This window comes from Strigops habroptila, chromosome 10 (assembly GCF_004027225.2).
Source record: "Strigops habroptila isolate Jane chromosome 10, bStrHab1.2.pri, whole genome shotgun sequence".
Taxonomy (NCBI): Eukaryota; Metazoa; Chordata; class Aves; order Psittaciformes; family Psittacidae; genus Strigops; species Strigops habroptila.
In genome coordinates, this window is record NC_046359.1 from 6,389,472 (window position 1) to 6,416,239 (window position 26,768).

The window sequence follows — 26,768 nt, forward strand, 5'->3', positions numbered from 1 at the left end:
AAGATAAAAGTATTTAAAAACCTAGTAATCATACATCTTCCAAGAAAGTAACCTCTATCATCATCACTAGTCACAGTACTTGCCCTGCAAATAAGATTTAAAATCAAATAAAAATCAAACACTTACTGTTTGAGGTAGATTATCACCACAGACCAGAGCTTTAACGAGGTTTTGAATGTCAATGCCTGAAGTTATAGATGTCAGACAGGGTTTCCCACCTTCTCTAGGGAAGTTTCCAGCATGGAAAACATCACTTCAGAAGCTCCATAACATTAAAATATCCAGAGGCTCAGACAAAAGCAAAGTGGTGTCTGGAACAGGACTAATCATCCAACCTCAAGGTGGTTTCTAAGCAGCAAATACAGATCATTAAAATTAATCTGGCATTATAGCTTAGTCAGTTCAGACCTGCTCTAAGTCAGGAGAACCTGCACTAATACAATGTAATTCACTGCTTAAAATATTTTGATTAAAACATTTGTTTCAATGTTTCAGTGCCAGACAGCTTTTCTACTGGGCAATAAACAAAAATAGTTTTGAAGGTTTGCTTTCCTAACACCTTTCATCAAAAAGCACAAGAGGAAACCAGTGATGTAATTCTCAGCCAGCTTGTGCAACTCCCTAGAAGTTGCAACATGTGGAAGTTTTACATATGCTCTGCATAGCGAGGAGTAAAACACAGAAGGCTCAGATACGTGCTGGAATACTAAGCATTTAAATTGGTATCTGTCAGACTAAATAACCTATGATGTTCCTCTTACACATTTACTAGAAAGAAAAAAACTAAAACAAAAACACCGGGGAAAACTACTGTTTGCAAGATTTGGATAGAAAAGTTTGAAGAGAATAAATACCAGCTTTACAAGGTGCATTCATTATTTCTTCTTTCAAATGTTAGCATAGCAGAACAGCAATCTTAAAGCAGAACAAATAATCCCATTGTATGTTTATGGTGGTCAATAGCTCTGTGTGAACTGAAAAAAAAAAAATTCCATAAAAGCATTACACTTCAGTGGAATTCTTTACCATCGGGAAAATAAAAATCAAGTCACATGTATTATGAGAAAAAAAAGTGTATTTTCCCTTACAAAAAAAGCATCTTTACTGACCAGCTGCATGCAGATTCACTTTAATTCTTTGAAGCATTAGAATTCTGGAAGTCTTTTGCTTGCAAAATATCCCAAGGACTATAAAAAAATCCAAACTGATTGATATGCTAGCACTGCAACCTGAAGCCTGATTACTACTCACTTTTGCCCCATAAATGCCCAGGTTCCCAGCTTCAGCCTCCGGGAAAGGCTGAAAGAAGTAGGCCGCTTAATCAAGAATCACCTACAAATCCCCATACACATTCTGAGTCTTCTCAACCCACTAAACTTGGCAAGCCTGTAGAGACCAGGTAGTCTTCGAATTAATTCTGCAGAAACGAGGCTGCACAGTAAGGCCAAAGAAATGTTTCAACAGAATCAAGCCTTATCCCTCACATAAGCCTCATACATACACAAACTCGATACTCTCTAAGCAGAGGTGAAAGAGGAAAGAGTTAAATCATTCACCCCAGATCACCCGACAGTGCCTCTTCCAGGATGGATACATTCTTTGAAACCATTCAGGGACAACAGCTACAATGAACTACCAGGAGAAGCCCTGTACAAAAGCACACCTAAAAACTGCAAAATATATTTCTGAAGAATCATTTAGTGAGAAAAAGAAATCAGTCAGGTACAGACATTGAAAACTGCTTAAGATAAAGTCAGACTAACTAGGCTTCAAAAGACAAGCAGAGATTATTTCTATTAACGAATAATTTCCAGTAATTCAAAATAGCAAGTATCGAAGGAAGGGTATCTTCATATAATCTCCTCAAATACAAGTGAAAAAATGAACACTAACTAGCAGCCTATTGTACAAACCCAGCATGAAGTCTGTTTTACTAAAAAACGCCACAACAAACTGATACATGCATTCCAGTCAAGCATCAACAAAAATAGCATGCTGAACGGCATTTATTAGTAGTCCTTGAAAACAAAAAGACAACCAAAGTAGTAGCATAACAAATATCTGTGACCAGCACTGAGCTACTAAGATAGACTACTAAATATTTTTTAAAGTTCTTACTAGGAGCTGAAAATATATTCATAATGATTCAGTATTACTCAGAGAATGCACTTAACACTGATCATCTTTAAAGATTCTCCATAAATACAACACTAGACATAGAGACATATGTCAACATAAAGACAACACTAAGTATCACCAAGTTTAGTTTCATCAGAAATGAACTCACCCTATATTAAGTACATTTGTATAACTTAACATTTTATGTTCTTAATGTACTATAGCAGACGATGAGAAATTATAGGCTACAGACTACTTTTAGGGGGAGCAGGATTGGTAGGAAAAAAAAAAACAAACCAAAAATAAACAAACACACCCCCCCCCCAAAAAAAAAAAAACCAAAACCAAAAAAACAACAACAAAAAAAACCCAAACCTATTTGGACAAAGTTTCCAAACTATGCTTTTAAATATTTTACCTGTTTTATGACTGAAATCTGCTAAATTTAAAGTTTGACACTAAATAAAATTTCAGGAATATTTTGCAAAAACAGTCTCTTTGAATAAACTTTCCTACAGCAGGTGAGATTTTATTCCTAAAAATGCCAATCCATTACTCTGCAGATTAGAACAGTAAACATTAGTAGCATCTTTTGTCAAACGTATACAACTACTGTAGTAGCATGCTATAACACTTGAAGAATGTCACAGAGTAGTTTTTCCCCTTTAAAACTTACTTAAGGCCATTGCTCTCTGAACTTGCCCAGCACTCTGTTCTAACTGCAACAGTAACCTCCACTGCAGACAAAAAAGCAAAGGCAGAGAACATTATCAGATCACCATGTGATTACCACACTGAAGTTTCCATGCCAGCTTCCTTGACATTAAAACTCACCACCCAACAGCCTAAGTGTTTCATGTTTTACCACATCATGGAAACTGTTTCACCAACTGTTGAGGCATCAGATAAATTTTGCTTAAGCAGCAAAGATTATTTCACTGTTAACAAACCACAAAAACTGATAAAATTTCAAATTGTGTTTATAAAAAAATTATAGTGTGAAGTAATGAATTGAAGAAGTTTGTGCAACCATACTGTTGAACAACTTCATAGTTAAGGAATTCTTTCCTCTGACAGGACTCTGCCAGACTAAGAGCACAGGAGCCACAATACTGGCTCAAGCCAGAGGTCCATGGAGGCCAGCACTGTCTCCTGCAACAGCAATTCAACATTATTCAAGGAGAGCAAACAAGCCTGGCTACTTTTTGCAAGCCTATTCCCTTTCTACTCTCGAACTAAACCCTCTAAACCTAGCGTATTAGGTATATTAGAGGACAAATCCCAGTCTAGTCCCTTTAGCATTTGCTTATTGAGCGAGTTTGCCCATTTCCCTCCCAAATGCACTGGTACAGCCTGCTGACACCATCTCCCACACCCACAAATTCTAGAATCTCACTAGTCACTATGTTCAAACTAAAAATTGGGGTTTTTTCCTCTTTTAAATCAGTCTAATGGTACTTCAGTGAATGCCCCTTGTTTTTACACTGCAAATAACAGCTCAGCATGTATTTTAACCAGAGTCCTCTTGATTTTACAACCTTCGATCATATTTACCCCTTCTTCTCTTTAAACTGAGGAGACCAAGCATTGCTGATCCTCTTGTAAGGTAGACACTCTATTCACAAGAATCCTACTTTTCCTTCTCTAACTCCTTGCCACTTGAAATGCAGAAACAAGGAAAACACAGGACTCAAAGTGGACACACCATTGTTCTATTTGACAGCAAAATGATATTTTTTCTAGTCACTATGCTCTTCCAAGTTTATTAGGCAAGTTTGGTAATAAAAAAGCAAAATGCCAAGTTCCAGTAGTTGGTTCACAGAAAAATATATATCCACTTATCCACCAACTTGAAGCTTTGTACTTGGATTGCTGTAATCTTTATGTCTCAAAAACAAAGTTTAAGCCAAACCAATTTTTTCTTTAGTATATTGTATGTATTACCTATAATTTAGTATATAAAATATGTTTCTAAATATACAGTAAGAATTATACGTCTCAGGTAATATCAGCTTGATTTCAGACAGGTGAATTATTATAAAATTATACACAAAACTTAGAAACTAAACATTTAAGTAGTATTCTTGGAATTGAAGGAGTGTCTTGCAAGTTTCTGCAGCCTTACTAGGAATTGATTTCCTCCCCCTCTCCCCTCAAGTCAATCTTGAAAATAGAGGCAGACAACATTTGTAAAGGACAACTCAACTGTAACTGAGTTATGAAAACCTGTAGGTAGGTAATAACCAAATAGCTCCCTCCTCCTGGTTTTAGAAACTATCCTTTTTTAAAAAGGGTCTCACTAAGGTAAGAGCTGAAGCCTGTAAATATTCTGCCAAGGCCAGGGTGCACTAGACACAGATAAGATCACTTTTGAGCACTTACAGAAGAAGAGCTTGCCCATAACTTTAACAGAATAGCAAGGATCTCTACAACTTCTGTCTACTGAAATGAAATGCAGGCAGCTTCTAGTTGCCAGAGGAACTGGTGACAATGATCACCTCTCGTGCTTATTATGCCGATACAGATGACCTCATCCTCAGGAGAAAGAGTAATAACAGCCTCATTTTTATCTATTTTATAGCAAAGACTTTTTTTAGAGACTACCATATACTCATATTTAAACCATACACCATCACATTTCTGGCCCTTTTGGAACTGTAATTTCTGGTACCAAAATAGAGCTAGCTTTAAATAAAGTCTGCTGCAAATACAAGTCAGCTCTACTGCAAAGTTCAAATACTCATGCATTCAAATATTTATCACTTAGCTCCCCAGTTATAGCTATGCACCAGCTGTAATGTCTACATACTTGCAGATCTGTACAAGTTAAGGTTTTTTTTTTTCTGTAGAGCTGTATTTGCAAACTGCTGTAACATGCATCCCCGTGGCTGCTAGCACTATTGCTACACTGAACATGTTACAGGTAACTTTCCTGCACTGAGAGAGATGTGTTTACTAAGTTTTAGTCGGGTTATCTATAGAAAACTACAGGAGGTAAAAGAGGTTGCACAAATGTCATAAAATCTGGTCTGGAAATGACAGAATGCACTGTTAGTTAAGCACAACAAGACTATCACAAACTACTGGAACTGCTTCTGATTAAGACATGCTAAACTGCAAAACTGCAGTTCCTAAATATATTGCAACCAAACCTCACCATTAGCACCTTCTGACATGCTGCTTCTCCCACTGGGAATTGCCAGCAGAAAGAACAGATCATCAATAGTCAGTAAAGTTTGCTCAGGAAATGCCACCTACTCCCCACAATTCCCACCCCCCAACCCCCTTTTTTATCCAGAACAGCATTTATTTTATCAGAAAATTGTTGGGAAAATGTTCACGTTTAAAAAAAAACCAAAAACAAAACAAAAACAAAAAACCCCAAAAACCCCACACAACCACAAAACAAAAACCCACCACGCAGTTCTTTTGCTATTCAAGTAAGAAAAGAAGCAATACTATAGAATTTAACTTCTGCTATCTCTTCCTCACAGCACCCTCTAAACCATTTATAAATCCTATTTCCTTTTTTTTTTTTTTCTTTTTTTTACTATTCCCTTTGGCTATTAACATAATTGGGACTATATTCACATTACTTCCGTGCACAATGCCTGAAAGAAAACAAGTACAACAATCAAGTCCAAGGCAGCCATGTAAACTGTGAGTAACTGGGGGGGGGGGAGTTGGGGAGGGAGGAAAAAAAAAAAAAAAAGGTTTGGATTTTCTTTGTTTAGATTTTTTGTAACTGAAAAATAGAGAAGTACAAAACAAATTTTCAAAAATGCTAGTATTTTTTGTGAGTAGCTGCTATAGCTGCTATTTGAATACTATTTTCTTTGGCCAGCAGCCCTTATGAAAACATGGAGACATTACTAATAAGACTGTGTACTTTAAAGAGGTAAGCTACCCGATCTCTTTCTTCACAGGTTAGTACTCACCAGGATTTCTTTATGTTATGTTTCCCATCTAATTATTCTAAAGAACGAGGGGATATTCACCATGCCAGCAAGAAATCTCATTATATTTAGTCACTTAAATGGAAGTTTATTGCAGGCTTTTTTTGGTGACTTTCCTTTTTATCTGACATTTAAGGGCAGCTGTGAAGCTAATCTTGCTGCACCAGTTTGGAGCATGTGAAAAAGGGAATGCCAGGCAAGTTAGTGCTTAGCAGCCCATTCTGCATATTAATAAGCATCACTAAAGCTTAGTAACTGTACTTCTCATATCAACACTACAAAGTTCAGTCAAGAATGTTTTTCAACTGTGAAGATGAACATCTGCTCCACTTAACAAGGTAGTAAGACTGGATAAAGCATACGCTAAAAAATATAGGCATGCTAATCCTATCAATTAAGTGATCACAAAAAAATTAACATTTTATTCTTTTTCCCCTAATAAGCAAGTAGAAAAAACACAAATTGCTTTTGTCCATCTGTTGCTGCTGACTATGAGTTGGTGTTACTAGGTGGGGAAACAGTAGGACCTTTAGTAGAAAAGGTTATCAAAAACATTGGCTAACAGCTGGATACCTCTTCATCTACTCTAAGAGTGTTAAATACATCATTTAACAGGAACCAAAGATCTAATAATGTTAATCAAACACATACAGAGTACAAGCCAGCTTCAAGAGGCTATGCAATGCAATCCCCTTCTAGGAATGCCATGAATCACACAAAATAAAGTAATAACTTGCTAAGCAGAAGTACAAAGGTCTTGCTTCCTTGGATCTGCACTTTTTCTTTGGTTCTCTGGTTTCCAAAGGTAACACAGTTCCTGTGAAGCCCTTTCAGAAGGCTGTAAGAGCAGAAGGAAACAAATAGTTCTTGGAGAATCCATTGGAGATGCATCATAAAAGGGCAAGTTTGGTCTACAGCCTTCGTGGTGGTGAACCTAACCTTCTCTCTCCACCAGTATTGCTCTTATGAGCACTGTCTGGTTTGAGTGGGACAAAGACTTACTCTCGATGTGGAAGCAGCGATCACAGCAATTATATTATCCAAATTTTAGAAGGAAATTGAAGCTTCAAGTTGCTCAAACAGAAGCCAGGTTTTGTTACTACCTTTAAGACACTCACAAAACAAAATCCTATGACATTCAGTAAAATGAATAAAGTAGCCTTTAGTTATTTCTATCAAGCTATAAACTTCTTTGTAGAACAGTGATCTAGTAGTTGATTTTGCAACTGAAGTCTGAAGCAACACTTCAGACTGCACTTTTTCCAAGTATTGTAAGATCAGCATCGTTATTACACAAAATTTAGAAGTATTGTGTTTTAATTAGCTCAATGGGCACAACCTTGCATTCTTCAAAGTATTTAATCTTGCACTGTTTTCTATACTAGCAGACATTTCAAGTTTAACCTACTTTCACTACTCTTGACACTTAAGAAGTCAAACAAATGGAAAAAAAATTAAAAATCTGTAAGTACAGAACCACTACTGGAGAGTAGAACTACTGCAGACAAATGACTAGAGAAGATCTACTCCTGAACTTCAGTGAAAAGTTTTTACTAGTACAATACTAAAATTTACTAGTACAATACTAAAATCAATCTTAATTCAGCAATTGATACAGCTGCCTCAAAACAAGCACTATCAATAACTTGATTTCCCTCCCCCCACCAAGAGAAACTTAGAGATTCAAAACAGACTAAGTCTTTGCAGTTAGTGATTAAGTTAAAACCGCTAGTATGCAGATCAAGACTGTCAAGTTGTACAGATCTCAGACATAAAGGCAGTTTTGGAAACTCTTACCAAGGAGAGATTTTAACTGTAAGACAAAATGGTTCTCACTTGTGGCAGAGGGCCTTAAACTGAATGTCAGTATGTCAGATCAGGCTAAATGATCACCACAGAAAAAGTAATTTCATAACAGCCTTGTAAAAATGAAGAGGAATCAGGATTTTCAGTCTAAGTCTCCAAAGGCTGACAGAATTGCTACATATTTTAGAAATCTACTAAATAAGAACTTAAACCACTCAACCACAGTCCTCACTGGTGAAATAATTCAGTTTTAGCTGTTTCCGAGACCTTCACTATTTCTAACAGTGCCTAAATTCAGTGATACAAATATCACTGCCAGAGACTTAAATTATGTCACTAGACCTTCACCTGTATTTGTACTGGAAGTCAACAGAAGTAGTAACTTTGTGTTCCCTCTGATAAACATATAAACTATATTATTATCAAGTGTCTATGACAGAAGCGTTGACATGAAAAAGGGCACACAAGTTACCACCTGTGGAATACTAAGAGGCTACGCTTGATTAGCATTCACGTATCAATTACAATACCAGGATTTAAACTTATGGTTCAGCAAAATAAGGTAACTTCAAAAGCTGCTGAAAGACAGCACACTGACGGTGGGTAATCAACATGCTCTCATACGTGGTTTTGGTTCACAAGTACCACAAACTTCTTCCTCAGACCAGCAAACAAATAAACATACTTTATGTCAAAGAATTAGATTAGAAGAGTAATCTTGTCTACTTAACCAGATGTACTTTCCAGGATTAATAATCTTTATTTTGCAAAAAAGTTAAATGATCGGTCTGATAGTGTGCTGCAGGATGGGCCACATCAAAGGTGGCAAGAGGAAAAATAATAACTGAGGGCACTTCTAGTCACCCTAAAGGTAACGTGTAAGAACCATTATCTTTGCCTTGTGAAACCTTTGTAAAAAAAGAAACCTGGACACTTAGAAGAAGTCTAATACAGTTACAAAATTTCTGTCAAACAGGAAGTTTCGATAGGAAGGGTTTGCAATCTCGATTTGTGCTTTCAAGCTTTATCACATCTGAAATCATGAGCTGCTTATACTTTTCCAGACATGACTTTACTGAAATTGCTCATCTTCTCCTGCAGCAATAATGCTGCTTCAGTTCTAAAAGCCCTTACACAGTGACCAAGAACAAATCCAGTAAAGCGTTGAATTCAGAGCCTAGTGAATCGAGCACTCTACCAGAAGCCTGAAAACTTAAACTGTGCCCCAGCTGTCCCATTTCCTGTTACATTTTACCCTAATATCATCATACAATCCATATGACCTCAGCCAAAGAGCTAGGAAGTACATGGAAACAGGTTATGCTAGCACTAGGGAAACACCTGCAGCCTTGCAAATCTTGCAAGCCTTCTGAAGATGTTTCCTTCCCCAAGCTCACTATGACCCAGCAAGTTTGAAGCTGCAAGGCTATACCCATTAGGCTTCTGCTGTGGCAGTAAACTACCTACTGGGATGAAGAGTTCTCATTCTGAGGTTCATTTCTGTAAATCACAGTATGCGATTTAATACAGTTTTACTTCAGGTATTTTTGAACAAAAGCAATTACCACTAAAAGCTGTTTAGCAGACTTAAACTATATGTGATAATACTTCCGATCAAAGACCTACTGTGGCACACACTTATTCACATCCACAGTTGCTCTTAGGTGTACTTGCTCCACCATGGCCTTACCCACAGCCACAGTCCCTTCAGAAGTAAACCTGCTGCAACATGGCCTTACCCATGGCTGCAGTCCCTCCAGGGTGTACCTGCTCTGTCGTGGGCTTATCCATGGCCAGACACTTTAAGGTGCTCCAGCATGAGCTCATGCACACCCACTGATGCTTCAAGGAGTACCTTCTACAGCATGGACTTACCCTTGGGCCACAATCCCTTGGCACAGACACAACCATGGCCCCAGACACTGAGATGCACCTGCTCTGGCCTGGGCTTATCCATGGCCACAGACACCTCGGGGTGTCCTGCTCCCACCCAGTTACCCACAGGTGATAGTCCCTTTGACTGGAGTTCATGCTGGAGTTCCAGCCTGCCTGTTACAGCAGCATAGAAACAGCAGTGATGTCCTGGCCATCCGCCAGCCCAGGAGCATCACCACTGCTGTTATCAGAATGTTCCCAGGCACAGCAGACTAAGATAAGCAGTACAGCAAGCAGCAAAAGCAAAGAGCAGCCACTAACAAGCACTAGACTCTAGTATGCAGTAATGCAAGAAAGCTCTATGGCAAGCACAGAGGCCTGCCAAGTGAATTTATACCCGTTACTGCTATTCAGCTATTAATGTAGCACATTCCAATCAAATCTGTCATTATCTCAAACCCTTTGAGTCCCACATTGGGCACCAAAAAGGATGATCATGGTTTAGCCCCAGCCAGCAACTAAGCACTACACAGCTGCTCACCCACTCTCCCTCCATGGGATGGGGGAAAAGAATTAGAAGAGTAAAAGTGAGAAAACTCACGAGGTAAAGACAGTTTAATAGGTAAAACAAAAGCCATACACATAAGCCAAGCAAAACAAGGAATTCATTCACTACTTCCCATCAGCAGGCAGGTATTCAGCCATGCTCAGGACAGCAGGGCTCCATCTGGTTACTTGGGAAGACGAACACCAGCACTCTGAACATCCCCCTCCCTCCCCGCTTCCTTCCTTCTTTCTTCCCCCAGCTTTATATGCTGAACATGATGCCATACGGTGTGGGACACTCCTTTGGTCAGCTGTCCCGGCTGTGTTCCCTTCCAACTTCTTGTGCCTGCTCACTGGTGGCATGGCACGAGAAGCAAAAAAGGCCTTGACTCTATGTAAGCACTGCTCACCAATAACTAAGACATCCCTGTATTATCAACACTGTTTTCATCATAAATCCAAAACATGGCCCCCTACTATCTACTATGAAGAAAATTAACTCTATCCCAGCCAAAACCAGCACACCAAGTCTCCCAAAAAGTATAGCCATGGATTTTAAAAGTACACCATCCTATTTATTACAACGAATTCAGTCATAGCTTTCTCTGTGTAGGACTAACTTGCTATAATCGCATACATTAAGAGTTACATGACTCACTGTGGCATTTTGGACTTACTTCATTTCAGAATATCCAAAAGGTAGTTGATTTTCTTCATTGAGGGAATGAGGTTTTTTCATTGAAAGAAAAAATGATATCCCCATGAACTAAGTACTGGAAGAAATTACAAGAAATGTGGAATGTTAAAAGAAACTGAATTGTGGTAAGATTAATGTATGCTTTAAGCACAGTTTTCTTGTCTAAACTACTCTATGTGAATAGGGTGGCAAGGTAGCCCATGAACATTTTCATATTAAGAGATAATAACCGAGTCCTTCTGGCATGACACTTTTGCAATATTTTTAGTAGCTTTACTAATGTAGCCTCCCCAAAACAGGAAGATTTGTTTTAAGTCCACAAGAGCATTGCTAAAGGTTGAGACTATTCTCTTCCATTTACAAATGCCAAAAAATCCTGACAATCCACAAAACAGTAGTTTAGTTCGACTTTGGTGTATACACGGAATGGACAGTCTCACGGAATATTTTAGCTTGGAAAGGACCTCCAAGTTCATCTGATCGCACTTGAAGCTGTGCCAATTTCAGTTAGATGCTCAGTTTGAAAAACTGAAATCTGTGCTCTGCCATTGCCCTACTGTCCTTTCTCCAGAAGGGATAAAGAGCTGGTATAGAGCTACTGCAAAAAAAGAAACTAAAAGAAAAGAAAAAACAAAAATGACAACACAAAACATCTCAAGATGATGTTTCTGTGAGAGGAAAAAAAAAAAAAAACCCTCACACAGTCAAACTGCCAAACTGCCTTGCATAGAATGAATGATCCAAAGGAAAAGTATTTTTAATAGATATAATCACATCCCAAGTTTGAAATGGAATTTTGTTAGAGCTTCAGAGAATTCTCTAAATTGCTTGAATCTTTTGCTATTCATCTACAGCAAAACTATCCAGATGCTACAACATAAACATTTCATCAGAAACTGACTGCATGGAATCACACACCCAGGCTTTGAGCTATTTTGATCAAAGAATAACAATTTTAAGTTCCTCTCACAAAGGCCAGAGAATGGAAGTCACAGAAAGCAAGTTTTACGCACCTCAAATACATGAAAACTTCAGCAATTTGCTTACATAAGAGTAATCTTTTACTTCTGAAAAGAATGAGAGGAAACAAACAGATGCTGACATTCGGAATGACTGGGAACTTCAGATATTTAATGACAGAATGACAAACAATCTAATTTTTCTCCTTCCCATGAACTGGGTTTGCAACAGAAAGAAACACTCAACTTTAATTAAAAGCCTATTCTGATTGAGAATAAAGAGTCCCAGGCACAATTTGGTTTATGTGGAAGACAACACTTATTCTACAGGTATCCCCTTTATTTTCAAGAATTTCTAGTGGAAATGGTCTTCCTTTTTAGAATTCACTCTGTGAAGACAGAGTCTGAGCTTCAAGCTGCAAATGAGTATTTTTAAGGCATGAAGCAGAACTAAGGATACTGCATTCATATTGGCTGACAATCAAAATACATCTCATTTGATATACTGTCCTAGTTTTGCTATTGAGAAATTAAAGCACAGAAAACCAAAGAAACTTGTTTAAGATGAATCAGTTAAGCAGCAGGGAGCAGGAGAATTCCTTCAATTTTTCTGCTTTAGCTTCAAAGCTTATTCTACTTCCTACAAAAGCAAACAAAAAAGCTCAGCCAACTATTAAGTTTAGAGCCCTGTACAATTAGTAATTTAAAGTTCTGAGGAAGCATCCTAAAGACAGACAGATCCTGAAAAAGTCCACCATGCCTTCTCCAACATCTTTACAGTTTAAATGCTACCCTGTTCAGATGACATCTGACCAAATGGCCTTAAACTGAAAAAGGGTAGGTTTAGATTAGATATTAGGAAGAAATTCTTCACTGGGATGGTGGTGGACATTGGAACAGGTTGCCCAGAGAAGTTGTGGATGTCCCATTCCTGGAAGTGTTCAAGGCCAGGTTGGATGGCGCTTTGAGCAACCTGGTCTAGGGGAAGATGTCCCTGCCCACGCCAGGAGGGTTGGAACTAGGTGATCTTTAAGGTCCAACCCAAACCATTCTATGATTCTAGAGGGACTTCTAAGCAGAAGAGTGTAAACAGTGAACAGCACAGAAGCAAGGCTATTACTGAACACTGTCAGGATGCCACAGGGTGAAATCTCCCAACTAAACCATTCAAGTAACTTAAACCTTGAGTATATATACTCATTTCTTAACTTATTAGAAGGTTTTGATATCTGCTAGGAAGACAAAGCACAGGCAATTACGCACAAAACTTCGTAAAGGCTCTGGACTTTAGGAACTAAAAAGATTACATGTTCTGCTGTAATGGTTTGGGTATGCACAGGAAAGAAGTAGAGGTGAACTTCTAACTACTTGATATCTAACACATTTGGGACAGGAGATCAAAAGGTGAAAGCCACCCCGGTAACAACAGCTGAAAGAAGAAGAAAGGAGAAAGTCAAAGATGCTGGTCTGCAGCGACAAATGAGGCAGCTAACACTGACCACTGCAGTTTGTAATCAAGAGCAAACAATTACTTCTTGTGGGAAACACATCCACAAGCATCCAGCACTGTGCAGAAGGTTGAGCCTAAGGCAGAACTGCCACACACAAGAGCCAGGCCACCAGCCAAGACCCAAACACCTCAAGCAGCTAGAACAAGTGTCCTCTGATCAACACCACAAACTCAAAGGAACAACTCAATCAGTATAAGCAGAAGAGTGTGGGTGTATGCGAGAAATAAATTTAAGATTTTATGTCACTTGGCTCTGTGCTTTTGCTCTTGTGCCTACCTCATCACTCAGTTTCTCCTGCTATACAGAAAACGGAATCAAACAGCTTAACTTTCATCAACAGATCCTGATGTCAGGAAGAGGGTCATGTTAGCTGGCTGTTCTACAATCAAGAGTAGACCTCTCTCCAAGGTTTGTATTCTGCTAAGCTATACACTTTGTAACTTTCCCTCATACACAGGAAAGGAACCAAGTTGTTGTCTGTAGCTGAAAATGGAACAGAGCCTTTGTTATCAATAGCTCAAGATGTTCCTTTTTGTGGAGAGCACAACATACTTTGCTAATTCAGGGTAATACCTGAGCGATATCAGTCCACCCCAGAAACACTTCCTTGCAAGTCACCTCACTAAATCAGAATTAGAAATATTTAGAAGTAACTCTTGAAATAAACCCAAGGGGGGGGGGGGGTTTTAAGGAATACCTGGGATACATCACAAGTTAAGCTACTGAATAACCCCAAACTGTAACTTTGCTGGCTCATAGGGTTTAAGCCTTACACTAAAAGCAGCCTGCTCTTAATATTTTTATAGGCTTCTCTCCCTCTCAAAACTACAAGATCCAGAACCAAATACTGTTTATGGTCACAGAATGGCAAAGTCCTGCCTCTGGCACACTAGCTACAACTCAGCAATGCTCTCCTCTGATTTTAACCCATCACACCTAGGACTGGGGACAAAGAATATAAACAGAGTAGTAATTCTACTTTTAACCTAATTAGTGAAACATGCCACTTATAGTTTAGGTATTTCTATTTTTCACAACTACTTTGGGGATTCAGAAAATTCAATATAGTGTTGATATTATGATGTCTTTGTCTCTGATTGATAAATACACCAAGTCAGTGAACTCCCAATATATTTGTATCCACAGAGTCTGGTCTTCAGAAAAAACTTTAGTTCTATTGTAACTGTATCAATACTAGAGGCAACATTTAGCATTTGTGTATTAGAATTCTCTCTATTCCTCCACTAGTGGTTACAGAGTCCCCATAAAGAAGAATGAGTGTGACTAAGAAAATTCCCGTTCATATTAATCTGCTCTAATCAATACTGGGTTTGAATTTATAATACCCGAATTGCAGATTATTCACATACAGAGAACATGTTCTGTAAAGGGGTTAGCTGATAAATGACCCAAAGTCAATCAAGACCGTAACATTAATTTCTTCACATATTAACAAAATCTAAAACAGGATAGCTCATTCCTTGATTTAAAAATATTTTATCTTTAACACCCTTTCTAAAAAAAAACCTAAAAAAAAATTGCTTCAAAATTTTTCAGATCACTTACTTGCAATAGGAAGTGAAAGATTGACAAGATGCACCTCTACTTGAAGATGCAAAGAAAACACTAATATCCCAGCTCTCATCTGCTGGCAGGCAATGAAAGAAGCATTATCATTCCTTTACTTCTATACTCCAACAAGATAAATGCAGAAGAAAATGAGGATTGACTTTTCTCCCACTTTTAGGATTTACTTCTCAGTGGAATACCTCTTTATTGGCTCTCAGTCTTTCTAGTCCACACCTCGTTTCAATCAAAAACACTTTTGCAGCTCTAAAGAGTAAGTGGCTCCCACTTTAATGAATCCTTGTGCGTACTTTATTGCCCATAAAAACCTTGGCAGGTAAAGCATCCTGTAGGTCAACAGGATGTGGTTTTTTTGGATCTGGGTTTTTTTTTTATGTGTTTTTATCTTTAAGCAATAGAATGAAATAAACACTTCTTGCAAGTTTCACTCCTTCTCAAAGAGTGCTTTTCAAATCAGTTTCATTAGGCAAAAAGTGAGAGGTTGGTTTTACATCGGGAAAATGTCCAAGTCTATCCCTTCTGCCTGCACACCTCCATCCCAACGAACAAGAAATCACAGAAGATGCCACTTCTGCAGTGTTGCTGGATTAGATGGGTTAACCTATTAGCTGAGGTTGAGGGTTTTTCCACTAGTTCATCCACATATCAAGATCTGTATCTAGATACTGAGAAGTATATTCACCTTCACCAAGTTAGAGGAACACCAACATTTCAGTACAAAACCTCTTCCCTTAGGAAACACATTTTCTGTCGTTACTGTTTCTTCTCACAATAATTGTTTCTTGCCTCACAATCTTGCAGTACTTCTCTCAATTATTTAGAAAGCAATTCACACTCTTGAGAATCCACAGGTGTAGTCATGGATGAGTGCCAGTAAGCAGTTTTTTATCAAGTCATCATTTCCCAAACTGCAACATCACGTTGCTCAAAATTACAGGTAAGCAAGCTCTAAAACAAGTGCATTTTGAACTCTCCTCCAGCCCAAATCCTTACTTTTAGGTCTCTCTGTTTTCTCATCTATTCTACTAATACGAGTGTAATTAACAGCACCACCCACACTTCATTCTTCATTTAAATCAACTCTGTCACCTTTTTAAAAGCAAAATTTATGGAGTTCAAGGTAGTTTCAAATACAGCATTAAGGACACTGTATAGTCATTACTGTTATTCATACTTTGAATGAAGAGACCATAATAGATATTATTATAGATACTATACAGGCTACTTCAGCTTCTTCTTGAAGGTTTGGATTTGATACTGAAGCTCTAATTTTTTAACTTGTAAAAGACAACCCTCTTCAGGCAATTAACCTTACAGACAGAGGAGTAATGTTAGTGAAAGAAACAAAAAAAACATTCTACTTGCAGACTAATATAAGCAGCAAAGGAAAAGATGAGATTTACCTACAGTTTAAAGAGGATTAAGTTAATTTTTCTAGCAAGATGGCCTAAGCCTTCCTCAAAAAAGTCAGAGTTCAGCCAATTTTAGGAAAACAGAGAATTTAATTAATTCTCTTCTGCTGAAAAGTAAGGTCTGGGCAATGGTAGTGTGGATTAAAGAATCTATAAGACATCTTCTTTTAAAAATAAATGATTAAAGACATATGTTGTTACATGGCTTGGATAGTACCATACAGCTATGGGACCATACTGCTATGAACATATGCATAAGTTCACTTTTTAGTGAACAAAAAGAAGCAGGGTTACTGGTACTTTATTCTACAAATTCATTCTGCTCATCTCAGTCACTTGGAAGCTATTAGCACAACAGAATTCCTGTAGCCTTCAGTGTCCCCCCTTGAAACCATCTTTTGGCACACAGAAGGAGTAGCAGGTAACTACAATATTACAAAGCTTATCTCATGAGCAAGACCAAAAAAACCCCACCACCCAAAAAACCCCACCAAGCAGCACAGAATTTTTCCACCCCAGAGGATACAGCAGAACAACAAAAGAACACTCAGCCCAAATCTCTAGATTTGCAGTCAGCTGCTGTAAACTGTCAGCACCCTAGTAACCCTCTACAAAATGTATATATTAACTTGAGGTAATGGGGACTGAGCAGCCATGCCTCACACCATTAATACAACTTGAACTGACATAAAGAACAACTAGAACAGCCAGGCCACCCACCAACAGAAAAGAGAGCTTTGTTTTCCTCCCCTCCTGTATACCTGGTTCCCACCAGGCTTATGCATGGTTCCAGCACATGAATCAAAACACTACTTGGATGAGGTGCACTAAATCCGCTTCAGAATATAAAAGGATACAGCCTTAGTGCTCCAGTCTGAGTCCCGATGGCCAGTATTTTCTGAACCGGATCAAATGCCAAGGCTGAAGGTTGATAGGGAAAACCATGGCGTACAGTCTAACAAGTCAGAGCATCACAGTAACGACGGGCCAAGCAGCAGACCAAAAATAAACAGAATCAATATCATATGTTATTCAGTGTTAATCACAAGAAAGAAACTATGAAGCATTTTAACAACAGAATGAGATCTGCTGTCTTACATGAACCAATTATAAAAGATTGTTTTAGTCACAATTACCCCTTCATCCTTGATCATCAAGTGACAGTCACACTTAGTGAAACTTAATTTGAATCTTACATTTCTTCTCTACAAAGGCTGTATCAACTCAGCATTTTATTTTTCCATTTACCTCATTCTCTGAGTAATCTTATTTTCAGTTCTAACAAAGGTGCTCAACTATTAAAATCTAAGATGTTCCAAGGAAGTTTGGCAACAAAGCCAGACTCATCATCAGAACTACTACCAATTAGTAGACCTGCTTGTCTGAGAATCACTTCAATTCCAATCCAAGAGGCCCCACATGACAGTGCAACCTCTCTCAGCATGAGGGAAAAAAAAAAACCAAAACAAAAAAAACAACCAAACAACTTAAGCTCCACAGAACCAACCTCTTACCCTCTGCTGCCTCCCCCCCACCCCCCAACTAGTCCCGAAATAGACAAAACCTAAGAACACTCCACCAAACAGAGCAAAACAACCTTCAAACATGGGATTCTTTCCTAGTATGAAGCTATTGGCACATCTAGCTTTTGGGTTAGCCAAGACTAATTCGGAAATTGACCAAACGGTAACTCCATTACACTTCTCAGGCTGCAACTAATCAGAACTGAGAACATAAAAGTGTCACCTACTTTCTGTTACAAACACACACAGCGTAAGCCACGCAAATGCTACCTTTTCCATTTCAAACCCTTTAGGTTAAAGCAGAGTTATTTCAGGACCTCATAAATGCATAGCAAACTTCTGATATCCTTTTAATTCACTGAAGTTGCAGTCATACCCTGCAACTCTCGGTATTTCACAGTGAATAAAATCTAACTGGTAACAGCTTTGCTCTTTCCCATGTCTTTCGTGAACTTGCAAAAGTGGCAGAAACACCTGCAATACTAGATAAAACAAGGAGGCGAATCCCCAAACAAGCTCATCCATATCGAGCTAGGCCACGAGCGCATTGTAAAGATAAAAATGGGTATTGATATTCAAATCAGTTTTTATTCCTCCTGGTACAGCTGGTGGATTAATTTGCTGCATCATTTTCTAAAGTGTGCGAGCACAAACCGCAGTTACTGTATCACGCACAAGCAAATAAAAAAACCAGGAACTTTTCCTCTGTCTCTGGAGAAGATTTGCAATAGCAGCATCGGCAAGTTGGCAACACACTGCAGCGAAACCACTACAAACGTCTACAGCCTTTTTCAGGCGCAAAGGAACAGGATAATGCATTTCCAAATAATGCAGAGCGACAGATTCCCTGTCCTTTGGGCCCATTAGCAGATGCTGGTACTCAAACGCCGCGATAATCAGATCTGCACTACAGCTAGGTATCACTCCTACCCCCATCCATCCCACTCTTTCTATGAAGCCTTCATGAACACTCTCAGTATTACACGCACGAAAGAACCTGGAAGACGACAAACCCTGAAACTCTCCAAGAAAGATGACTACGGAAATCCAAGAAGACCTGTGCAGCTACACCCACCCCTTCCTTCCCTTCTCCCCACGGCCTCCCTTTCCAAATAATAAATCCAAACAAGTAAACAGGGCAGGCTCGGCGAGGCCGGTACTGAGCGGCAAAGCCCGCAGAGCCCACCGCGGCGGTGCGCCCCCTTCCTGGGCCGCCAGCCGGCTCGGGGCTGCAGCACTCATTCACCTTGCAGAGCTGAAAGTGCTCGGACTGGAGCGTCTCCTGGATTTCGGTCTCCCGGTTCCCCGCCTGCTGCTGCTGCGCGGAGGACGACGCCGAGGCGGCGGAGGAGACCGCCGTCAGGCCGTCCAGCACCTTCCTGATGTTGAATTTCCTCATGGTCTTCGGCGGCGGCGCTCCGCGCTCCCCCGGCCTCGCCGCCGCGCTGTCACCGCCGCCCGCCGCGCCGCGCCGCCCGCCCCGCAGGCGGCAGACGAGCCCCCGCCGGGGAGGGCGGTGCAGGGGCGGCCCGCGGCCGGGGCGCCGCGCTCTGCGCCGCGGGGCAGCGCTCCTCTTCGTCCGCGGGGACGGCGGCGAGGCGTCAGTCTGGCAGCGCAGGGGCACTCCTCATCGGGGCCCGCGGGCTCGGAGACGGAGACTGGAGCCAAGCAAACAGCAGCCGGTCAGCCCACCGGCGGCGCCTCCGCCGGTCCCACACTCGCCGCCTGCGCCTTACCCGCCGGGGCGCACAGCTCGCCCCGGGCCCAGCCGGCTCCGCCCCGGCCGCCCCTCCCGCTGCCGGGGCTACGCGGGCTGCCTTGCCTCGCCTCGCTTCTCCGCTGAGCCTCCGCGTCCCCCCGCGCGGCTCGGCTCACATCGTGGCGGCCGAGGCCGCCGCTGTCATCCGCCTCTGCGTGCGCGCGTGTGTGTGTGTGTGCGCTTGTGCCGGTCCCCTCCCGCCGCCGCAGTCTCTCCCCCCTTCGCAGGCGCCCGCCCCGCGGCTCGGCTCAGGCACCCTCCACCTCCTCAGAGCTGCGTGCGCTGCCAGCCCGTCGCCAGCGGGGCTTCTCCCGGCTGCTGCCAGCGGCTGCTGCTGCCGCCGCCCGCCCCCACTACCATCCTCCTCCGCCTCCTGCTGCCGCGGAGGGCGCCTCCCCCGCCTCACGGTCGCTCCCCCTTGCCTGACAACGCGGAAGCGCAGCGCCCCGGGGAGGAGCGGCGGTAGCGATTACCGCGGCGCCCCAGCCTCGCAGCGGCGGGGAGGCCGCGCATGCGCGCTAAGAGCGCCGGCACCCGGATGTGGCGCTGTCCGTTCAACCCCGCCACTATGCTCCGCGCCGCTCCGGGCTGTGGTGGCGTGAGGGGTACGAGTGGGGCGTGAGCTGGGTGTTGGCCTCCGGCCGGGCGGAGCCGGGAGCAGGTAACAGGTGGAGGTGCCGTCCTTGCCGTTGGCACGGCGCTGGAGGCGCACGGCGGCTCCCCTGGAGCCGGGCTGCCGTGGAGGGAGCCGCGGAAAATCCGCTAGCGGCTGCGGAGCGGAAGGGGAGTGGGGGGGGATGATCCCATCCCGCGGTGAGGCGGACATCGTGGCGGGTGTGAGCCGGGGCCCGGGCAGCGCCGGCGGTGCGGCGGTGGAGCTGGCTGTGCCGGGGGAGCGGGGAGCGGCGGCGGGGCCGCGGGCGATCCGGGGGGGGAGAATTCCCAATGGCATTAACTGTTACTGGAAGGGTGAGACCCCCTGTACCCCTCCGCCGTGGTGGTGGAGCTGCGCGGGTGGCTGCTCACAGCCAGAAGCGACTGGACGGCGGGCTGCCGCGGAGCGAGCCACTGCCATCTGCGAAGTCACAGCCAGCCCTCGCCGTGGAGGGCGAGCCGCTGGAGTCACCACTGTCCTTCTATCCAGTCTTAACGGCAGCAAAACTAATTTCAGCAGGTGGCACAGAGTTAAACATGACTTTCTGCTAACCACTGTTGTATAGTATTCCTTGCTCTGCTTTGATTTGTCTTTTAGTACTAGATTGCAGTTTTTGATTATCTAGTCAGTGTTCAGGTAACGTACTACTATTTTCTCAGTGTTTGTTGTATTACTATAATTATTATATGCAACCCTTTCCTGAACTTTCTTTTCAACCAAAATGAACTGGAAGATCAGTCATCACTTTTGGAGGGAAAACTTGTAGAGATGTGATTCAAGACCTTGGCTCACATCTTCTAGCTACAGGGTGGATGCCGTAGCAGTAAAAGGCTCTGCACACAGTAAAATGGTCCTTTTAAGTGGTGTTTCCAGCCTGGTTGCCAGGCATGCTTTATTAGCACAGTAAATGTAAAAGTGCACAGAGGGATGAGCGTTGTCAAAATGCAGCAAAGTAGTTACAATACAAGCGATCATCATAACCTCAAAAGTAAAAGTTCCACAAACTCTTTTTAGACCTGTAACCCCATGTCAATTTACAGCCATGTTGCCAGCAGGTATATGATATATAAGCATTTGAAAGAAACCGAGATGGTTTAGGTGTTCTTACAGAGTGACTGAGTCATGAACTTAGGAAGCTGTTCCCTTGTGCTACCAGGACGTGTTGGACATTCTCATCATCTTGGTGAAAGAATGCTTGCAGAGATGGCAGAAGTCCTAGAAATAAAAGAAGTAGACTTAAATAAGGTTCAGTAAATATCTGATATGAAAATCAGCTTCATTTTAAGAGAAAAATATTTTCATTTTCAGTATGTCTTTATCCATTACATACTTTAGCTAGCCATTTATAATAATGACTAATTTTTCCATCTATTCACACATGCTTATTGTAAAACACTAAACTGGGAAGAAAACTTGTAGAATGTGGCCATGTTTGACTAAACGGTAAACACAAGCTGTTACAGGTAAAGACGTGTACATGTGTAATGAGGAATGTAAGTTACAGTCTGTGTGAGTCCTCTCTCAGTAGATGTTAGGCCAGGTCCTGCAAACATGCCTAATTGTAACTTTCATAGCACACCTAACCTCATTATTTATAGTAATATTAATCACAACAAAAAAAACCCCCTCAAAACTAAATGAAGAATTAAAGGACTTTAAAAGCACTCTTTTTGCATACTACAGTCACTGTGCCCTTGGCCCTTGAATCCTTTCCTTCACTGGACTGTGTTTTTAGAGGAGAGGTTGGATTTTGGTTTCTGTTTACATTAGTACCTAACACAAGGAGAACCTCATTCATTATTGCAACATTGTACCAATATTTGGAAACTTCTGGGCAAATGATACCCACATGGTTGAGACAACAACAGTTCTCTTATGCTTTCTGGTTGATGCCATTCAACAAATCAATGCTTTCAGGGACTTCAGCTCTTCCTGTAAAAAACTAGTGGCAACCTTCCCTCTCACTGGGACATCACTGGGAACAGTAGTAGGCCTTTTAATTTTACAGTTCTACAGTTCAGCAGACATCCCCGTTATCTCTGAGGATTTAGCTGCCGTATTTCAGAGCTTCTTTGGGGCCTCCAGCTCTTACCCAATAACCACATCCTGTTTACACACGAGACCAATTCTGCTAACCTCATTGCTTCATGCTGCCCACTCAGACCTTCCGGCCTCTGATGTCTGAAGTCTCTTGTCGGTGTTTCATACCTCAGTCCAAAGCTCAAGTGTCTTGCACAGCTGGGGATGAAGCAATCAGACCCGGCTAGTTTGCATTATCTTTTACTCCAGGATGAGAGAGTCCAGCTGTGACAGAGCCAGCGTTAAATGTTCATGAGTCTCTTAGCCCCCAGAAGTACATCTTCACTGGCCACACAAATCCCTACCACCAAATGAATCAAATTAGCTTTGGTCTTCTTTGTCCTTCTTTTCTGATTGATCCTGCTATTTATGGCTCCTAGAAAAGGAGAGAGAGGATTAACCTGTTCGTTTCTCGATCAGTATTCCACAGGTACCGCATAAGCAACCACTATTCCTAGTAGGGATTTGAGGCAATGGGGCATGCAGCATTGGCCTACATACTAGTGCAATCCCACAGACCATTAGTTGGTGCAGGTGTTGGATATTTTGCCTCAGGATAGTAACTTTACAGATGACTGCAGAGTGCAGCCATCACTGTGCTTGTGGTTTGGGGTTTTATTATTATTTCTTCTTTTTTGTGGGGTAGTATACACCAGTCTTAGCATGAAGAGGAAAGAGAATGATGGTAGTCCCGCACAAGCCAGAATGAGTAAAAGCCCACCTAGTTACAACGTATGCTAAGATTTTGTGGAGTAATCCCAGAGCAGTAGGTAGGTAGTGAAGTGACAGGCCCACTCGCAGTGTTTCTCAACAGCTTTTGCATAAGCCCCAGAAGTGTTACCAGTTGTATCCAGAGAAGGCAGTGTACTCCAGGTGATCTGCACGCCATAATTGTTGCACTACTCAGCATGAATGAGAAAAGGACCATCAGAAGTGAGCTCAAGATCTCTGCTTGGCCTCTAACTGCACTAAAGCTTTTGACAGTCAGTCAGTCCAGGCTTTGAAGGCTGAGATGCTTAGCTTTCCTGAGAACTTCTTAATGGTGCTTAGTCACTCACACTGCAGTCAGGATTGACTGAGCCCTAGCCAAACATTTCCTTGCCATAAATAGAAAGAAGCTGGGAAACATTTCTGAGCTAATCCTATTCAGGTTGTTCTACTCAAATATATTGGACAGGGCAGTGCAACCAAAGATCCAAGTGAGTTTTGGAATCTTTCCTGGCTGCTGAAAAACTGGTCAAGCTTTCTGGACTCCGAGCTGTTGCCAGACAAATGTTTATGATTATTTTTTTTCCCCCCAATAATCTGCATTGGTGAAAAATCCTATGGAGGACTTCCACCTACAGGTAAACTTTCTGATATTTCTGCAGCTTAATTTGAGTAAGCCATAAACAGGAAGGAAATTAAGAATATGTGTCAATTAGCTGGTGAGCTCCTAGAAAAAAGCTATGCTAGTACTTGCCATAACCTCAACTGGAGATGAACTGGCTACTTTTTGTAAATTCAGCCATTTCAGAAACATCCTGATTGACCATGACTGTACTGATATGATGAGTTCCTGCATCTGGAAGCCTGTGTGGTCTTTGGCAGGCTCACAGATCATCGGCATTTTTTATTAAAGACCTATGGAACAGCTCACACCCTATGTATGGATGCCATTAGGCTGTATGGACATGCTTGGCAGAGAGTGGGCACATCCTCCTCCTTCAGAGACTACACCAAGATTCCTGCACATTCAGCTCAGGTCAGTAAGAATAATTACAAGTGCATATGCTGGTTGCTGTAGTATGAATTGGAGGGGCTCTGCAGCATTGATCTGCATAACTAGTATAGGTAATACACAAGTGCCTATTTGTGTGTTGAGCTGGAGCATAGCGAAAGAAAGAGGCATAGCTGTTAGGAAGAATTTAAGGAATTGTTACCGGTTGGCCACTGTGGGTCTCTTACTGCTGGCCACTACCAGTGGTATGTGACAAGAGATGAATAGATAGAGTGCACTAGCAAGGGAGAATACATAAGGCATAAGGAAAGAATAACAGCAGCACTGTGCAATGGAAATGTGAGACTTGTCAAAGAGGTTGTGCAGCATCCTCCTTAGTAACTCACATCCTCCTTAGTAACTCACTGTTTGCACCTTCGTCCCACCACTGTCATCTTGAACCAAACAAAGGCAGTGTCAGCTATTAAACTACACACAAAAATTTACCTTACCTAATGAAAATATCTGTATTTCTTGTTATCTACTGACCTGTCTACATATTCTCATCTTCACTGATGACACACAGTCCCTTCAAAAAATGTTGTACTTAAGCATCCATCTTTTTTCATGAAATAGAAGCTCTTTAAATAAAAAATAAGTAACACCAAGTAAATATTTAAGAATGCTAACACCACATCTTTTGCTTTCAAATTTACTTTCATTATTTGCAGCTGTGTCTTTAGTACCTAAGGCTAGATCATCTTAGCAGCATAGTCTGACTGATTTGGCTCCAGCTAATCCTTTCTTTTTATCACTGTCTGAAGGAGTAATTTATTTTGCTACTTATCCAAATCTTTGGCCAGTACAGGCACTTAATTAATTTTGGTTTTATGCTGTACTAAAAATGCACAGTTCTCTTTTGTTCATGCAGTCTGTTGATTTCTTCTGCTTTCTATATTGCATTTTACTTGAGCCTGGACCAGCTCTGTGTTAAGAATAGAGGTATGCCAACTCTAGCATCTACCCTAGTCTACCGTACGGTACCCTATTTAACTCTACCCTGCTCTGCTCTGCAGCTTCACCCTTTTAGTTACAATAGCTTCTTCAGTTGTACCCTTAAAATTAATCTCTTGTGCAATCAAAACAGGCAATTTTGGTGGCAGAGTATTTCTCTTTTGTTCATGATTTTCTAGAGTGTAGTGCATAACCAGTCCCAGGAGCAGGGTTCACAAGTCAGAATGCCTCTCTTCTAAGCAGATACTCTGTAAGCTGCAGAGATCATCTCCTTCTGCCACCCACTTTCCTAGTGTGTGTGTATGAAAAATAAATCAATAAATAGAGGATAGATTCTCTTTCCATGACGTTTTCCTCTAGATAGCGTCTGCTCATTAGGTGGAAGGTGGGGTGTCTCAAAATTCCCATTTTCTTGTCATAAATGTGGCTACCATGTCCAGGTAGCCACAGAATGAGCTGTTTTGAAGTCCAGTGTTGTGCATGGACTCCTAAAATACACATCTGTTATACACTGGATCTGATCCTTTGTCAATTTCTTCCATTCCTAACTATATTTTTATGGATACTTTTTTTTGGGGTGTGTGTGTATGAATTAATCTCATAATGTTTATCTCTCACTTGGACTGAACTTGTTGGGGGTTTTCAATCTGTAGATTTATAAGAAAATCATTACTCAGATACTGCTAGTGGCTTGTAATGATTTATAGGAGGAGCGTGTAATATGTACATTCAACATCTAAGTTTGCTTAATGCATTGTGGTTGTTCTTTAGATGCCAAAGCAAAATTACAAATAATGATACTGAGGAATTTCTAATTTTAACTCAATCACTACAACATGTAATTTCCTCCAATGCAATCTGTGTACCTTCTTAACAGTATATATAAGCTTAAGCTGCATCAGCAGGTGACATGGTTTACTTAACTGATAGTATGACATACTTAGGATCAGTACAAAACTTGCATCATTTCTTGCCTTATATTGTATTGCTTCTGCAGTTTGATCTGTTCTGATGGATACTTGAGACATCTTAATGCAGAATCATACACACAGAATAAGTGAAGTGAGAAGAGATGTCTGGTGGACATCTGGTCCAATGGTCTACTCAGTCATCAACTGGATCCAACTTCAAAGTCAGATTATGTTGCTCAGGGTCATGTCTAATATTTGCATATCTCCAAAGATGGAGATTCTGTAACCATTACTACAAAATAAAATTATAATTTCACATCCCATGTGCTGCATTTCTGTTTTCTGATTTTACATTAATAGTAGGCCTAAGCCAGGATTAAAACTTCATACATACAATGCTAGTACAGGTTCTAAACAAGGTAAGGCTTTTATCCATCTAGAAAAATATGGGCTGATACTTTACTGAATAATGAATATTGTTTCATATGCATGAAACATTTTATGGTATTCAGTCAAGTATAACACAAGTGCTTCTTATTACAGTTCCACTCTAAGTAGTCTAAGACCTGTGTAACAGTGAAGTAAATATGAAATACAATCTGTCTCCATTAAAAGGCAGCAAAATATTACAAGTGAAATCAACACAAGCTTTACAGAATAG

The 26,768-nt window shown here is 41.1% G+C and overlaps 1 protein-coding gene across 10 annotated transcripts in view; it reads right to left on the minus strand.

Annotated features, from left to right (window-relative positions):
* Window positions 1-20,095, minus strand: part of STXBP5 (syntaxin binding protein 5) — a 109,104-nt gene extending 89,009 nt beyond the window's left edge. For all 10 annotated transcript variants that reach the window (XM_030498963.1, XM_030498961.1, XM_030498959.1 and 7 more), the window contains exons 1-2: window positions 19,237-20,095; window positions 17,325-17,422 (exon numbers count right to left, since the gene is read on the minus strand). In XM_030498963.1, the coding sequence (XP_030354823.1) occupies window positions 17,325-17,422; window positions 19,237-19,389 (251 nt within the window). In that variant the 5' untranslated portion in view covers window positions 19,390-20,095. The remainder of the gene's footprint in view (window positions 1-17,324; window positions 17,423-19,236) is intronic.
* Between the last annotated feature and the right edge of the window lie 6,673 nt (window positions 20,096-26,768).